We start from the raw sequence: 18,942 nt of genomic DNA on the forward strand, positions 1-18,942 counted from the left end.
TCTGAAAAAAAGTGGGGCTTTACTTAAGACTTGTCTAATATTCTTTTATGGGAGTGTATATCTTTTAGTGACTATGTTTTTGAATTGCTTACTATTAGTGCCTGTGTGTTTTTATAGATGGTGGTTTTAAATAAATAATTATATCTCTTTTACACCAAGCCCTGGTCAGTGTTTACTTGTTCTACTGTGTTCTTTTGACCTATTGTGAATACTCTGTATACTGCCTAACTCTTCTTGAGGGAAGTCTGACTGCTCAGCCACAGCTACCAAGTGAATCTGTGTGGTACAGGCTGCTACCAAGTGGGTTTACTGCCAAACACCTGTAGACTTAAATCTTTTGCAGTGGTCCCAGAGGGAACTGCACAGGTTTCTGCCTAACAGGGTCTGATGACCAGATGCGTTCAAAGGGATTAGGGTTCATGGGTTTAGTGGACCGTGGCCTGGCAGGGAGGGGTTGGAGATGGCATGAGCCAGTCAGCAGAGATGGATGGGGCACTAAGGTTGGAGCAGGCCTTGGTCTCACATTCTTGGGTGAGCACATTTTGTCAGGGCTCGATACTCGCTACTTGCAAAAATGAATAGCTGCATTTCCATGAGAACAGGAGATGCACTGAGCTGACAGAGGACAGAGGTGGTGGGAGCTGGCTGTGTGCGCTGCTCAAAGAGGGAGAGTGAACAGTTTGCCAGAGGGGCAGAGGGCTTCGAAAAAGAAGGCGTTTGGAAGGACACAAAATGGAGTTCAAAGTATACACATTAGCATGAAGCATGGGTGATGCAAATAGGTACAGGAGAGGTGGAGATGTCTCCCACCTTAGCTTATACGTCAATTGCCCAGTACGAGAATGGTGCAGGGGCGCGGGATATACCGCCTCTACTCCAACATTTGTTAGTGCACGGGAAGGTCACTGGAGATGGAAGGGCACTTGGATTTATGACTTGTCATTGTCTCACTTTATCCCCTGAGCACATTCCTCTGCGAAAACAGGGTGCACACAGATGCGACAATAGTGAGGACACTAACGAACTGTTGTCATAAAATAACGAAATCATTATCAATATAGAAGAGTAAAAAAATATTCACAATAGCGCGGCGTTGGTGGATGCCAGCAAACAATTTGTTTGTTTTTCGAACATATTTCAAATGCCACTTCGGTTGGCCAGGCTAATCGCTCCCATGGGAGTGAAGGTCACTGCGTTTGATGTTGCTTGTGGGCTGTTCACAGAGACACATCCGGTACAGTATGTTTTTGATTTGTGGCTTTCCTTCACTTAAAGGAAAGTTAGCATACACACGCTCCTAAGAAGTTTCAATTATTGTTCGCCCTTGGAAGTAAGGGAGGATACGCTATGACGAATGATTGAATGACGGGAGGTGTGTATTACCCGCAAAAATGATGAGGTTCACCATTTCAAAACTGGACAAAGAACATGTAAATTTATTTTATGAAAACGTTGATCTGAGCGGAGACGCTGCGTTACGCCAAGAGAATGGAAATACCAAATATAATGTACGTTTTACTGTAGACTAGTTTATAGACGAACGAGTCAAGGTTTCATTTTCTGACCGGTATTACTGGTATTTCTGGCTAACATTGTAATGGGTTGTTGGTTGGGGCATATTGTGACGACACGCAAACCCAACCTGTATGTATTTGTCTTTTTCCCGGGCACATGGGCAGTCCAGCACCGAAATGCATAGAGTCCACCGCTGGGTTCCCCCAGGTTCCACCAACGCCAAGTTTGTTGCTAATATTCCGTTATAATGCTGTCTATGTGTTGTCCGAATTCTTCCGTCAGCTTCTGCATCCGCATCCCATTGCGAGCTAAACATACTCCACATCACTAACCTCTCAAGCACATGTAGACTCCAACTTTCCGTAATGTTTTCTCTGTTTCCATTGTTTCTGGTTTGTGTTCATTATTAGGTTTTACCCGGTGTAGAATTAAAGGGTAAATGGATGAACTAGAATAAAGAAAGGCTACTGAGATATATTTCTGGTATGTTTTCTACACAGCTACATCCTTCCTTTCTGCGGATGTAGTCGTTTCCAGATGCCAAGTGATGGGTTCTTCAGCAGGCAGTGGCAGATACACCTAAATGGCTGGCTTACAATTGCGCTGATGTGGGACGATCGCCCAGGACCGATATGCCCTTTCGCGGTACCAGCTACAAGGAGCAACCTGAAATCGCATATTCCCCAAGTTGAACTGCCCTTGCGGCACTAAATCATATCCCTGCCCCTGAAGTTGACATCACTATTCCTAGCGATATTCTCGACCTATTTTCATGACGTTAGTGTGCAGCGTAGCCAAACGCGCCCAGTCATCACCTACGTCTTGACGTTAGTTGATGCATAACCCGGAATATCAACACACACATCCTCTCACAGCACGTCCCAAATCAAAATAGAAAACACTATTTTTAAAGGAAACACCAATACTCTGCAATTTATAATGTGCTTTTATTTCACAGTAAACGCTCCGAGAACATCCGCCAATTTCCATATTCAACCAAATTGTTAATTTCGTTGTTATCAAATCTTTATCATGAGGCACACAGTGTTCCTTTCAGTAGAAGAAGCGCATTGGATGCACCTTGAATCACATCACACACAGTGGAAACAATGTGTATGATGGACTCATGATGGGCAGCATGGAGGCCTAGGGTTTTACGGTGTGAAGATCCCTTACTCCTGCAGGGAAACGGGACAAGGCTAAAGGGAGAAGTTGTGCAAGATTTTGATTATGCCATACTTGCTATGTATTGGTGATTGATATCCTTCCGATATGGAAGTGCAATGTTTTGATGGCTCATTATTCAAAGTAAAAAATAGTTATTTAAAATAATTAAAACAAATGCATACCTAGTGGTTGCCTGTCCTCTAAGGGGGTGTGGGGTTATCCCAGTAGTATCTTTTTGCCCTGTTCCCTAGCGGTGTTAAGCTTAGCAGGCTCTCCTCCCTAGTAACAAAGGGAGTGGCTCCCCCTTGGGGAGAGAGGACGACTTTCCTGGATTCGTCAGTGAGTTAGGACAATTTTCAGTTAAGAAGACACTTATTGCATTTTTATGAATTCTAAGAGATTTCTCAAAATGTTAACACGTTTGTTCAAACACTTTTGCTGGGTTGTTGTTGTTAGTGCCTACTAAATGGTCCATTCCTCCTAGGCCTTTTTCCTTAAATCATTTTTTATTTTGGGGATGTTGTCCCCTCTAATTATGTTTATTCTTTTCGCTTGAATGCCCTTGAGCGAAACTACTCCGCTTATGTGTAGAGATTTCATATATATGTTTTGTCAGTAGAATGTGTTTTTCTGACTATCGCAACCCAACGTGTGGTGCTATTGCTTTAGAGAGATTTTTTTAAATGTTATGTCCTGGTGTATTGCGGCTACATCTTCTTGCCTGACCTTAGCCTTGTTTTTATTGCAGGCTTGCGGGTGATGCTACTCTCAGCAATCAAGGAGCTGAATATGAAGAAGGGTGCTTCTACCATTGCCATCTTTAAGCATATCAGTGCTGTGTACAGTTATGATGTGCAAAGGAACAGGCGTCTTCTCAAAAAGACTTTGGAGAAATTAATCGGAGAACATGTGGTAGAACAGGGGAAAGGACATGGCTTTAACGGATCTTTCAAACTGGGCAAAAACTACAAGGAACAGATGCACATCAAACCAATTAAACAGGTAAAATTAGATTGAAAATGAATGTGAATTTTTCAGAGCTACGAGGACAGGCAGATAATAACTGCATGCATGGTGATGGACGGCTTTTAGAGAGATGAATGGGAGGTGTTGTAATGGATGAGAGCTAGATTTCTAATAAGATGGCCTATACTATTGTGTCAATAACTTTGAAATTAAAAATATGTTGATGTAAATGGTACTGTGACTTTGATATTTTTATACTTAGAGATGATTATAAGAAATGTTTGTCTCTTCTCATAACCATCCTGTATGAAAAACACATCTCTCCATTATGCAAACAAATATTTTGAGTATTTCTTTTGTTGCAAATACTGCCATGAAAAATGGCACGAAATCTTTGTTGCTATTATATATGATTTGTCAATAGTCGCTAATGTCAGTTGCAGGATGTTTCAGTAAGTTGCGACAACATCTATCATGAAATGCTGGTACGGCTCGATAATTCAGCAGGGGATCTGGAAAGACACATTTTACAATACTTTAACCATTTCTTGCAGGATTGGAGAATTAACTCGGTGTGCTTCTCATGTTGTGACACAGCTCCTGTCTATGTTGGGTAGCAGTCATCTTGTACACCAAGAACTGCCACAATTTTCTTTGAGAAAGAGGGACAATCTCGGAGCCTCGTCTCAACCCCTACAAGCTTGGAAGACTAAAACTCCTGTAAGCTACTGGGACGAGGACCCCCGGCCTGGTTCAAGGGACCACTTGAATAGTGACGCAGGAGGGCGTGTACCACCCAGAGCTATTGGATGATGGACCCGGGGATGGAATGTGGCGGATACACTGGTCCTTTTGCCTTGGTGGCCGACACTTAGCTAGGGGGCGGTCTATTGACATCTTTACAAATCCACTGCTGGCAAACCCCTTCCTGGGCGGTCCAACTGAGCCAACTCTTAATGGTCATGGTCCTGTTGCCACTTTTGCGAAACCTGAAGGTGTCTCACATGCTATTCCCTGGAGAGCTGTCCAGGGGGCCAGGACATGGCCATCACTATTGGATCCAGTTCCTGTGGGTGGACCAGTGGGTGAGGATCATCTGGGTGAGGGGTCTTCGGGGAGTGGAAGTGGGCCACTGAAGGTTGAGACGCGGTACCCCCTTGCTTGTAACACCTTTTCCCCATCCTACCCTGTAGGATAGTTATAAGCTCTAACCCCCCGAACCCCTTTCCGACACAAAACACTTTCTTAGACCATAACAGACAACGGACTAACACCAGAGCCGTTTACCTGACCTGTCCCAACACACGGGTCGGGCTGAGTCAGGCAATTGACAATAACCTCACACACATCTGACAGCCCTTTACCTTCCTGACAGGGATAAAAGGCTGAGCGCAAAAGCACACTTCGAGCAAGGCCGTACGAACACAAATACAGCTAAATCGGACCAGCAGTTCAAACGGAGGAGAAAGGCGGTGAGACCTAGAAGGATGATGAAGGGGGAACTGCCCTTGCCCTTTTCAACTCAGACCTGCATAGCCTCTGAGAGGGAAATCATAAGACCGGGAGTTACAGCTGGCATGTGGAGGAGCAGATGTCAATGGTGCACAGGGGCCTCCCGCATTGATAGCACAGGTGGGGAGTCATGCTGGCTACCGTGGTACTGTCTTTGATTCCAGAGGCAAGACAAGCCCAACGGGTTCAACACAGCCGGTGAGTCGGAGGAAGCTGATGGCAAAACCGACATGTGTTGAGCCCAAGGTTAAAAGTGGCAACATTAGATGAATAATCTGAAACAAAGAAGTTGTGTGTGTTTGAACTTTTGTGAAAGCTCAGAGAAGGGCCAACTTGCAGAGTGGTCGGGCACTGCGGGATTGCTCAGTCGAAGGACTCTCGCTGGCCCCTTGTGTGTTGAAAACGGCAAGTACCAGAAGGCCTTAGGAAAGGACGATATGAGATGTTAGAGTGGACCTACAAAGGTCACGTCAAATCCTTTGTACAATCGAAAGTCTCTGACCCATGGCCTGGGGAAAGCTAGGGGAAGGAAACCCCCCTTTTCTGATAAGATTGTGAACCCAGACAGAGGGATGCCGAAAGAAAGCTAGGCGAAGGGAGCCCATGCTTTGTGAGGAAAATAAGTAAATCATGAACTGTGTTAAAGAAGGCAGTAGTGAACCCGACAGAGGGAGGCCCACTTTGCAAGGAGGATCCGAGACCGGCGGAGGGTTATCCTAGGGACGAAGAGCAATTACCTGGGTGCAAGACCACCAAAGGAACTTTAGTTTGTTTGTTTTTAATCAGCAGGCCTTCTAAGGCAAGAGACTTTGAGGAAAGAGACTTAGCCCCTGAAGGTTCTGATATAGTTGAACTGGAGTTGTGAGCCTCATGCTGGAGAGACCCAGGACGGTGCTGTGCTCAGGAGTTCCGCCTTGTCCCGTGCTTGAAACGTGGGGAAGGGAGACCCAGCTATGCCATCCTGACTTATCATTTTGAGAACACTTCTTTCTTTTCTGGTGAACATTTCCCCACACTCTTTTTGTAACTTAGTGGCAAGGATTGGCAATAGTTTTTGTTAGTATAGATGCTACTAGGACTGCTTTATTATTTGATGGTCGTAGATTGCTCCCATCTTAGCTTTAGATTAGGTGTTTTTCTCACGTCTGCATGCAGTTTAATAAACACCCTTGAACTGTGATCACTTGTCTGTCTTGCCACCATAAGTTCCTTACACTGCTGAATCAACCCTCCCGCCCAGAGCAGGAAAACTATAGTTCCCTTCACCCGTTTGCAGTTTTGGGGCCCTGCAACTCCAGCCATGAAGCTATGCCTGGCCCTTTAAGGGAAAGGCATTTGAAAGTCCAATCAACAGTAGCACATGCAAGTAGGTAAAAGATGCATCCCTTTAGGACTCAGTTTGCAGCTGTGGACATCTCACAGAAGAATTTGTGTCCAGTTGTCCAGCTCCTGGTCCTTTCTGAAACAACGTCTGAGGTGACACTTCATTGTTCCCTGCCTCATGAAACCTGCATTAGGGATCCAATTTTTCCATTCCAGCAGGGAACAGAAATACCTTGTTCTTCAACCCGAGGTGCACACAGCAAAGGCATAATTGTAGCAACCCACCCATTTTGATCATGCCAAACATCCTCAAGGAGGGTTAAATGGAGTGAAAAACATTGCAAAACATCTGCTGGGCTTAATATATATATCTATATATATATAGATATATATATATATATATATATAAACATTTATCTTGACGGTTACAGCATGATAAAACTTGCAATATAAACAATAGCCCAGCTTTCAGTGCAAATACAAAGACATTGCATACAATTCACATTATTCCAACTCCTCTAATTCCGTGGTCTACTCAGCCGACTGGGGCATGCTTTGGCTATTCGCTAAGTAGTGGCGAAATGGGGCCCATATGTCTTTGGGTTTGCTGGAGGCCACCACCTTCACAATCGTTGACATATGATAGATCTTTAATCCACGTCTGGATCATAGGGTCTGTTTTCGCCTTCCAATTTCTTAGGATATTGCGCTTAGCGACTGCCCCCGCCACTGTGAACAGTCTGCAAACCTTGACGGGTACCTTTCCAATATCCCCATGTTAATATTTCAGTGGAGTTGGGGGGGGGGGGGGGGGAATGGAGATGGCCAGTATATAACTTAAAGTGCCAGCCATACCAACCCAAATCTGGTATATAGGTGGACAGTCCCAATACATGTGAATGAGTCGGCTTCAGGGGCCCCATATTTTGGACAGCAGGTACATTAAGGTAAATTTAGCCAATTTTTGGGGGATAAAGTGAAGATGATTTAGGATTTTAAATTGTATCAGTCTCAGGTTTAGGTTAAGGGAAACCGTACCCGTGTGCCTACAATATCGACACCATTGAGTATCGTCCAGCGTCACCCCCAAGTCCCGCTCCCATTTTGCTTTCATTACATTCTCAGTGGGGGAATGGGCCTGCGTTAACCTGTAGAACGTGGAGATGCCATCTTGTACACCTCCCCACCCCCACCAAGAATGGATGGGTCTCTGGCTCGGTAGGGACGGGGGGGGTCACCTGCCTCAACGCCGCTTTCATCCGATGGTATTGCAATGTGATGATGGGCCCATGGCCTATTTTATCCTGGACCTCCCCTGGTGTGGCAAGCTTCCCGTTAGGGAACATATCTCCCATAGTCAAATGCTTCTGTGGGTCCCATGCTCTTTGTATTGTTGTGTCGAATGTGGGGGCAATATCAGGCTAATTCCAACGGGGAGATGCCCCACCGTATGGCTCTGCTGCTATATCTATCTTCTTGAATAACCTGTACCATGCCTTCACCGTGCTGTTCATGGGGTCCACCTCATCAATCTTGCTAAATGCCCTAGCAAATATCACTGATCGTGTGTCTGTGGGCAGGCTGCATAATTCTCCACCTGTATGTGGGCATAGTTTTCGGTATTATTGAACCAATATCTAGCAAATTATGCCAGTGCTGCGTTATAATATACATCAAAATTAGGGGCAGCAAGGCCACCAATATCATACCTCGCACAATTTGGCCCAGCTCCTTCTAATAGCACCCACCCCCCAGACAAAGCTAGATGCCATCAAACACAGTCTAGTAAAGAACGAGTTCCCGGGCCAAATTGGAATGTTGCTGAAGAGATAGAGTAATTTAGGCACCACAACCATCTTCGGTAGGGCTATACAGCTGTAGACAGAGATCAGTCATTTGATCCAAATTTTAAATGTAGTTTCCAGTTGGGAGATGTATGGTTCATATTTGGCTTTGTACAGAGTGTGCCTGTCGGTGGCCACTATGACCCCCAAATAACGGACAGTACCGGTAGACCAGCGAAAGTCCTTCATGGCTGCAGTCTGCATAGTCCCGTGTTTCGGTGGAATAATTTCGGACTTGGCTGGATTAATTCTGTTTCCAGAGTATCTAGGGAATTCATTTATGTCTATCATAATGGGGGTGTCACAGTGCCTGCCCCCAGACATCAGGAGCAGACCAGTCGGCCCAGAGTACCGGCACCCATGGGGACCTTTAAGGCCCCAAAGGATTGCCTAAGGGCTCTCTGGACTCAGTCCTGGCGCCGTTGGCGCCAGGCTCATACTGCCTTTTCAGGCAAGACAAGTTATCAAGTAACAGAACCATGTACAACCCAGTCTGAGGTTGGTTGAAGGGACTGCTTTATCTGGGGACTATTTGATAAGGTGTGGTGCAGGGACAACTTCATCTGAGAACTACTTCTGGGAAGCTATTTAAACCACGCCTGAATAACAGAACACGTTTTGCGTTATTCTGCACTCCTGCAGCGTAACGCTCACCGTGTCTGCAGCTCCAGTCCTGTCTTCAGCCACGCCTGCCCTGGTCATCGCGATCCGCACCTGCAAAGGAAGGAGAGATCGCAGATTAGAACAAGAGCTTTACCTGATACTCCATCACCATCACTCGGGAGTCTCCGCATCTGCAGAAAAAGGAACATCAGTTAACCGTGCTACGTAAGAACCAGTTTAAAGACAACTAGCATAGCGCAGCGTGATACTCATCTAAGCGCTGTACATCCATGCGATCCAACGAGGCATTCTCACGCAATCGCCGTCCCGGTGCAGCCGCATCTGCAGATCAAGGAAAGAAAACAGGTGAGCTGCGCTTCGCTAAAGGACATTCAATCTCGCGCAGCATAATACTCATCAGAAGCAGTATTTGCTTGCGGTTCCATGAGTCACCATTACATGACCTTCGCTCCAGCGGCGCCGCACCTGCAGAAATAAAAGGAGACAGCAGGTTAATAGCACGAAAGAACAATATCACTTGTTGGACATTTTTGAATCGTGCAAGTATTGAAACTTACCTTGGCATTACCTCATCTCATCCGGAGTCGCCTTTCTTCGGGAGTACCTCAAAGGGGAATCTGCAAAGAAAAGTACAGGAGTGAACTTTAAGACAACCAGAACTCTAAAGCATTTCACGCTATATAGGATTGGCATAAAGACTTACCTCAGAGTCATTGTTGTCTGGAACCCTGCCATAAGGCTACAGGATCAGTGAAGTTAACTGGATTCCCTGAATATCGACGCACCTCTGCACACAATCGCAGGATGGAGAGCCCATCCTTCATAACATTAAGGTGAGACACAGTGAAGGGACATTGGGAGGTCGCGGAGGTGGAAGTTGGCCCTTCTCCTTACGGCTAGGTAATTTATCACTTTCACATTTTTGGCAAATCTTCCTTCGTGCCCAACAGACGAAACTAAAGGGGCAGGTGCAGTCACTCATCACTTCGCTACGAGTCACGCTGGTGGAGACCGCCGCAGTCCAGCTTCGTTCGGCGCCCCTGTGGAAACCAGGTGAGCGTAACATGGGGCCAGGTTAACCTCTGGGTCTCTGATGTATAGCAGAGTATCATCTGCATATAACAATATTAGTTGAGGCAGGCCTCTCACACGAACACCTCAGTTGGAGTGCTTGTAGCATATTAGTGCTGCCAGGCCTTCTGTAGTAAGGGCGAAAATAAGGAGAGACAATGGGCAGCCCGGTCTTGGGCCCCTGTGTAAGGTGAAACTGGATGAGAGTGTGTGGTTTGTCCTGACTCTGGCACATGGGTCTTTGTATAGGAGCTGAATGTAGCTAAGGGACTGGGGCCCAAACCCCAAGCGCCCTAGCACCGCAAACATATACTTCCAGGAAACAGAATCAAGATGCTTTTTCAGGGTCAAGGGGATACCGCAACCACTTTGGCCTTAGGGTCAAGTTGGGAGATTATGGCGAAGAGTCTACATAAGTCTAAAGAAGTAGATCTAGTTGGAATGAACCCCAACTGATTGGGGTGCACCAGCTGATTCATGTATGGTAGTAGCCTGTTGGCAATAGCCTTTGGGAACACTTTAGTGTCTGCATTGATCAATGATAGGGGGCGATGTGATGTAGTGTCATGCAGGGGTTTGCTAGGTTTTAGTAGGACTGAGATGACTGATTCACGTAGAGAACGGGGGAGTGTTCCAGAGGCCAAAGCGTCCCCCCCATACCGCCAGCAGTTTGGGGGCCAGTTCTGTTACATAGCACTTTCTATAGATAGATCGGGAGACCGTCGGGTCCGGGGGAACTTGCCAGCTGCGAGATCCTTTATCACTCTTTCTAACTCCTCGAGTGTTCGAGGGAGATCTAATGTCTCCCTGCTCTCTTGTGTTAGTTTGGGGAGCGGGATCGCATTAATGTACTGTGCCAAGTCTTGCGCAGTCACTCGATAAGTGTTTTTGTACAGGCAGGAGTAGAATTCAAGAAACGTATCATTGATCGCCTGGTCCTCCTTGTGTGTAACCGTTCTCCCCTGAAATGCTAGTAATGGATTTGACATTGTGTTCAGATTTTATCAATTTGGCAAGGGTCTTGCTAGCCTTGTCCCCCTCCCCATATCTCCTGGCACATGTAGGGTGTGTAATATACATTCTCCAGCATTGGATCTTTCATGGATTCACATGCTTAGAATATTCCCCGTCGTCAGACTGGGACCCCTCGGTACACATATATAGCCTTTTCCAATAGGAAAACTTCCGACACTTTTGTGTCCTATCCACGTCCTTTTAGGACCCGCCTACACATGCTCTGTAGGCCGTCCCAGTATAAGAGGCCCGCCCCCGCGGCTCCCCTTCAGATTTCAACCGTCTCCAAAGTAGTGGGATCTCCACGTGTTGTCTTACTATTTTGTACAAGGTTGCATTACTTTGGCGTAAGGAAAATGTCCTCCGTGTCAGGAAAGGCGCTATTCCGTCCATGCGCAACGTGCGGCTTGAAAAAAGTTTACGAGGGGGACGGACATATGGATTGTATATATTGCCTCCACCCTCATCATTCGGCGGATAACTGCGACATATGCAAAGGGTTTTCTCAAAAAACCCTCAAAGACCGGAGTCGACGACTGGTGGCATGGCTGAATGATGGAGCGGGGGCATACCCCCCTTCTGAGGTAGGCTCCACACAATCGGCGAAAACATCACGCCGCGCTACCTCGTCGGAACCACCGGCGAAGAAATCTCGACCGACGGAAAAAGAGTCGTCTGGAAGTCACTCAACTAGAGACTCCTCGTCAAAGAAATCATCTTCATCAAAAAAGCATGAAAAGGAAAGGAAATCCTCCTCGGGCGATCATCATAGATCGACCACGAGTCGAGTAAAAGCAAGCAAAGTGTGGAAAAGGCGGGACCGCCAAAACCACCTGCTAAGTCACCGTCGTCGACGGCGGTCCAGTCATCGGCCTCCACCCTGCCACTTACGCAGGTGGCATCCACCGTCCCACCGACGCCGTCGACGATGTCCTCGTCGACGGGGGTCCTACAGGAGGCCTGAAGTTTTTTGATCCGATCCCTCCGGATACTTTACTACAAGAACAGGCTGTGTTGCTGTCCTCGGAGGACGAGAACGAGAGAATAGCTGGCCCAGCAGACCTAGGGCTACGAGTGGCTGACAAGTCGTCGACAAGGGGATCCATTATACCGGTATCTGCCCCTCTTCTCAATCGTCAATCTGTTTTGTCGTTGGAAATTCTGTCCACGCTTCAGTCTTTGTTACAGTCGTTGGACCAGAGACTACCTCAGGCAAACCTGCCACAGTCACCCGTTGACGAGCCGGGCCCGTCCCGTCAGCCGACGCACCTACGCACGGCAATCTCAACACTGGCACAAGAGGAAGGTGAGCTGCCAGATTCGGAGTCTGACAGGGGAGCCATGTCGGATATCTCATCCCCTTCCAGAGATCCAACCTGGGAGTCAGAGGTGGAGTTGGAAACCCCTAGAAGCCCAGCTCACCCGTCCCCTCCGGACGACATTGCGTCATTCCATTCTATGATGGAAAAGGCATGCAAAGAATTTGGTTTGTCCCAGGAAGAACAGAAAAAGGACTGGTTTTTGTCCGACCACATGGGTAAGAGAAGAAGGTCTGTGTTCTCGATACCAATACTAGACCATGTGTGGAAGGAGGGGTTGCAGACAATGCGTCACCCGTTTTCAGAGCCGGCAGTGAAAGGACGCCTGGAAAAAAAGTTTAAGGCTCCAGAGTCTACCCCCAAGTGTTTATCCTCCCAACCAACGCCAGACTCGGCGGTGTCGGCGGCAGCTGCGAGGAATGCGAAGGCCCAGCACAAGTGTACGACTCTGCCTGAAAACGAAGCGAGACGCCAAGATGCCTTTGGCAAAAAAGTGCTATCCATGGGAGCGACCACAGTAAAGGCCGCAAACTCTCTGGCAATTGTTGCCAGATACGATAGGGAGATGTGGCACAGGCTAGCTCCGTTGCTTGATCATCTTCCGGAAGAACATTGGAAGGCAGCGATGGTTCTTGTCCGAGAAGGTGAGGAAGCCTCAAATCACGCAATAAACATCGCGGTGGACCTCGCTGAGTCAGGCTTCAAGCAAGTCAATAATGGGGTCGTATTACGTCGACAGTCATGGCTTAAGTGTACCTACTTCAGGCCAGAAGTACAATACAAAGTTTTAGATATGCCCTTTGAGGGAGACCGTCTTTTCGGTGAGAAGGTGGACAAAGCCCTAAAGGGAATGAAAGAGGACTCGGACACGGCACGTTCATTGGGTGCCCTCCAGAGTGGCAGAAGCTACAAGTCTTTTCGTTCCTTTAGAGGGGCTTCAGGTAATTCAAGATTCTCTGCGTCTGGAGACAGATCCTTTGGCAGATCGGCTTACCCCTTCCAGGGATACAGACGTGCCTCCCAAACGGCAAACCGTCGCCGGAACTTCCAGACTTCCAGGAAAAGACCATCATATCCGTCGTTGTCGAGAGACAAGCAAAATAAAGATCAGAAGTGACATACAACACACCGTTCGGGGGGGACGAGTTTCAGCGTATGTCGACGAATGGGAACGAATAACGACGGATCAATGGGTGCTGGATACTCTAAGAAACGGACACTCTCTGCAATTCAAACACAGCCCTCCGCAAATTCCACCTGCGTTCACCGCTCATTCCCATCTGAAGATACTGCAACAAGAGGTAACACGCAAAGGGTGTGATAGAATTAGTCCCAACATCACAGAGAGGTCAAGGAGTCTACTCAAGATATTTCGTCGTAAAAAAGCCGAACGGCAAATGGCGTCCCATTTTAGACTTACGCGATCTCAACAAGTATTTAAAGAGCCTAAAATTCAAGATGCTCACTCTGCAGGAAGTGATCCGCGCCGTTCAAGAGGGGGATTTTCTAGCGTCCCTGGATTTACAGGACGCGTATTTCCATATTCCAATGTGTCGGAAACACAGGAAATTCCTAAGATTTGTAATAGGGCGGACTCACTACCAATTCACTGTTCTTCCTTTTGGGCTCAAGACCTCCCCCAGAACGTTCACGAAATGCCTGGCTCCAGTAGCGGCCTGGCTAAGGAAGCAAGGCCACCACGTATACCCATACCTCGACGACTGGCTGGTAAGGGGATCCTCCCCAGCGTCGACCAACACAAGTTTACAAGCCACCATGCAGCTTCTACAACAGCTGGGATTCGCCATAAACTTCGAAAATTCCTCTCTACGGCTATCAAGAACGCTGGTATTCCTGGGGGCACAGTTCGAGACCCAGTTAGGGCTAGTGAAACCTTCTCTCGACAGAACCTCAAGACTCAATCAACAAGCGTGCCGACTACGGCGAAACACCAAGATCTCAGTGAGAAAATACGTTTCGGTCCTAGGGGCCATGGCATCCTGCATCCATCTGGTGGAAAACTGTCGCCTATTCATGAGGCCAGTCCAGGAATTCCTCGCGGACCGATGGACGCAGTCTCAAGGATCGTGGTCAGACAAGATAACCATCGACGACAAGCTGCTTCGGACCCTTCAGTGGTGGCAGAGTTTCCACAATCTGAACAACGGTGTACCCCTACAGGAGCCGGAGTTTCAGCGAACCATAGTCACGGATGCGTCCCTAACCGGATGGGGAGCTCAGATGGGTGCTCTCCAAACGCAAGGTCGATGGTCTCCAATGGAGTCACTCCTACACATAAACGTGTTAGAGCTCAGAGCAGTACGATGGGCCCTGAAGGCATTCCTACCACACATCAAGGGTTCGCGAGTACGAATACTGACCGACAATACAACGGCCATGTTTTATCTGAGGAAACTAGGAGGGACGCGATCAAGAACTCTTTCCATAGAAGCCCAGAAAACATGGCATTGGGCATTAAAGCACGAAATTTCCATCGTGGCTCATCACCTCCCAGGAGTGAGGAACTCCCAAGCAGACTCCCTCAGCAGAAGCATGGCCCAGATACACGAGTGGGAAATGGACACAGTTCACCTGAAATGGGGTCACCCCCCTCTGGACGCCTTCGCGACCAAAGACTACAAGAAATGCGAGCAATTCGTAAGCAGATGGCCTCAAGAGGGTTCCATGGGGGAGGCATTCTCCTTCCCATGAACGGACATGTTCCTCTATACTTTTCCCCTGTTCCCCCTCATACGGAGGACACTACAGTGGATACGCAGATACGATTGCCGGGTAATTCTAGTGACACCATACTGGCCAAGGCAACCGTGGTTCTCCGACCTGCTTCACCTGTCGCTGGAACATCCCATAGCGTTTCCGAAAGTCCCGAACCTACTATCCCGGGACAAAGGCACAGTGTGGCATCACGACCCGGACAGTCTCAACCTTACAGCCTGGCTCCTGACTTTTCGGAGTTCGGTGCTTTAGACGTTTCGGAGGATTGTCAAAAAATTCTGCAAGCGGCAAGAGCCCCTTCTCCAAACAAATCCTACTCCTATAAGTGGCGGAGGTTCTGTGAATGGTGTAGAGGACAACAGGGCCTACAGCCGTTGTTGGTGACGCCGGAACAAGTTCTCCTTACCTGCTCCTCTTGGCGGAGAGGGGATTATCCTTCACATTGATAAAAGTGCACCTTGCTGCCATCTCGAGGTGCGCAAGGAAGAGGCAGTCGTCTCCTCTATTTAGCGACAGACTTGTAAAACACTTCATGAGGGGTTTATTTCGAGCTTTTCCTCCGGGAAAACGTTTCCCCCGACTTGGAGTCTTAACACAGTATTGGCAGGCTTAATGAAACCGCCTTTTGAGCCTATGGCCACGTCCGACATAAAATTCATTTCGTGGAAGTTGGCATTCTTGATTGCTATCACATCAGCTAGAAGAATCTCGGAACTGCAAGCGCTGGTCGTAGACCCGCCATACCTAAGATTCTTTAAGGACAAAGTAGTCCTGGCAACTAATCCTATGTTTGTCCCAAAAGTTCCGACAGTGTATCACAAACACTCGTCCATTGTTCTCCCTACTTTCTTCGCCACACCATCATCGGCAGCAGAAAAAGCTCTTCATACCCTGGACGTTAAGAGGGCTCTGAAATTTTACCTACATCGTACACAGGAACTCGGGTCTACTCGACAACTGTTCGTCGCATATGGTCCGTCGACGAGAGGAAAAGCGATCTCTAAACAAGGATTGGCTCGATGGGTCTCATCGACGATTGCGTTTTGTCACTCTAAGGCCGGAAGGCCACTGCAGGGACATCCTAGAGCCCATTCTACAAGATCAATGTCCTCCTCAACAGCTTTATGGGCAGGAATTCCGTTGACGGACATATGCCAAGCTGCGGCATGGTCAGTGCCCCACACGTTTACCCGCCACTACTGCCTTGCCAGGCAGCATGCGGACGAGGTGCAGATGGGAAGAGCTGTCCTGCGCCATCTGTTTTAGTAAGGTAAGCTCCACGCTGTGGAGAATTTGTTGTCTACCTTTTAATGACGGTATATTGTATGTGGGTAAGGTTATATGAGTTAACTTATTCCTACTGTACATATGCATTGTGTAGTATGGTGAGGGTATATTACATTACATTCTCACCGCCGTCTCAAGTGAATGCAATCTATTCTAAGCATGTGAATCCATGAAAGATCCAATGCTGGAGAAGGGAATAGTTTCTTACCTGTAACTCCATTTCTCCAGCATTGGTATCTTTCATGGATTCACATGCGCCCACCAACCTCCCCGGAATGTAATGTATTTGATTGATAAGTTTAACCCTTCCTACTTTGGAGGGGCCGAAATCTGAAGGGGAGCCGCGGGGGCGGGCCTCTTATACTGGGACGGCCTACGGAGCATGCGTAGGCGGGTCCTAAAAGGACATAGATAGGACACAAAAGTGTCGGAAGTTTTCCTATTGGAAAAGGCTATATATGTGTACCGAGGGGTCCCAGTCTGACGACGGGGAATATTCTAAGCATGTGAATCCATGAAAGATACCAATGCTGGAGAAATGGAGTTACAGGTAAGAAACTATTCCCTTATTTCCCATCTGCCAGCTTTCTGAATTCATATAATTGCGCCTGTAAGGGTGCTAGGGTAGACTCCGGATCGCTGTAGATCCATTCTTATAACACATAGAGCTCCATGGGACATTGACAATAAGTGACCCTGTAACCAAACCTTAATTGATTCCCACACTATGGCCATGGAACCCACTGAGCCCTCATTACGAACAAAAGAATTCTGTGATGTCGATCCTTAGGTGCTCCAGTATTGCACCGTCTTGTAAAAGAGCCAACAGCATTCTCCAGAGCCTAGGACCATGATCGGGGCGAGCCACAACAATTTCCAACTGCAGCGGTGAATGATCCGATATCGTGCGTTGTAAAATGGTGCAGTCTTTTGTGTGGGGGGACATGTTTGGGCGAGCACAACCAGAAGTCTATGCGGGAACTGGAGTAGTCTATATTTGAATGTAGGATAAATTCCTCCCCTCAACGATACAGCTCACGCCACGCATCGACTAGGGGTAGGTACAACATCCCTTGTAGTATTGTGTGCGCTGCCCTAGTGAGTGGGGCTGAGCCCTTGTGGTCCTGTCCATTTGAATGTTAAGGATATTATTGAAATGGCCCCCCCATATAACTTTGGCGTCATCCAAAGGCATTATAAACTCTATGATGTCCAAGTACAATTCGGGGTCGTCCTCATTTGGCCCATATGTGTTGACCAATATAACTTTTGGACTCAGCAGGGACCCCCAGATGATCAGATACCTTTCCATAGTGTCAGCCTTGGATCTGATTAGTTGGAATCCTGCGTTTTGATAAATTAGAGTCAGAACACCCCTAGATTGTGAGGAATAATCAGTCCTCATCCGCAGCAGGCCCCATTCACGAGCAAATGTGTCAACAACTTTGCACAGGGTGTGTGTTTCCTTTAGCATCAGGACCTAGATTTTATGCCGCTTAGTACAGGCAAGTATTTTCTGGGCTTTACTCTGATTGCTTAGCCCCCTAATGTTTCACATGAGCAGTCTAATCGTAGAGCCCAATCCAGCCATTACCCCAATGTGTCAGTAATTGAAGTGCACATTCAAGTAAGATGCAGTGTATGAGTATGAACCTAGCGCAGCCGTCAATTTTTCTGTTTAACCCTTCCTTCAACTATCAACCTACCAATCCCACCCCCACCATCCCTCCAACTGGACAGTGTATACCATCTTACCAACTTGCTAATCTGTAACAGTGGGGGGTATTGTGTAACCCCAACCAATGGCATTTTGCCTTTAACAGAAGTGATCTGCACTATATGGCCACCGGACTTGACGGGTCTCCTAGTTGCATGCCCAAGTGGGCCAAACAACTATGAGCATTGCGAGCGTTGGATAAATAGAAGCATAAATAGTAGCAGCTGTCAGCCATTGCTTGCTTGTGTCGGAATGTTCTGTTCAATATAAGCCATAGCTTCCTCTGGGGTTTCAAAGAAGTGGGATCTGCCGGCATGTTGGCCTCTCAGCTTCACTGGGAACATCATGGCATAAGGGATCATCCTGTCTCTGAGAGCTTTCTTAACATGGTGATAAGTTTGCCTGGCCGCCTGCACACCATTGGAGAAATCAGGGTATATATGGACTCAAAGGATAGAGTACCCTTTTCATTTGATAGCCGAAGTATCCGGTCTCGGTCCCGTTAATTCAATAGACGGGCAATGATTGTGCGTGATGGGGCGCCAGGTTTAGGTGGCGGGGCCAGGGACCTATGCGCTCTTTCCACAAGAAACTGCAGTGAAAATTGTGCCTCCGGAAACATTGCGCGAAGTGCGTTTTCGAGGAACACCTCAATGGGCACATTTAGGGACCTCTCGGCCATGACCACCACCCTGATTTTATTCCGTCGGGACCTGGATTCCAAATCGTTGCATTTAACGCACACAGCCTTTAGGGTCTTATTGATGTCCTCTAGGTCTTTACCGTGTGCTGACGGTGTCCTCGAGTGCGCCCACCCTGGTTTCTGCCGCAGTGACCTTGGCGCTTT

General features: G+C 47.6%; 1 protein-coding gene across 1 annotated transcript in view; it reads left to right on the plus strand.

The window, feature by feature from the left end:
- The window catches only part of SHPRH (SNF2 histone linker PHD RING helicase), a 1,474,452-nt gene that overhangs the window by 242,181 nt on the left and 1,213,329 nt on the right, over positions 1-18,942 (plus strand). The window contains exon 8 of the mRNA XM_069606718.1: positions 3,431-3,684. Coding sequence (XP_069462819.1) covers positions 3,431-3,684 — 254 coding nt within the window. The remainder of the gene's footprint in view (positions 1-3,430; positions 3,685-18,942) is intronic.

The sequence above is a fragment of the Ambystoma mexicanum genome, chromosome 4p, assembly GCF_040938575.1.
Source record: "Ambystoma mexicanum isolate Mex_15411 chromosome 4p, UKY_AmexF1_1, whole genome shotgun sequence".
Lineage (NCBI taxonomy): Eukaryota > Metazoa > Chordata > Amphibia > Caudata > Ambystomatidae > Ambystoma > Ambystoma mexicanum.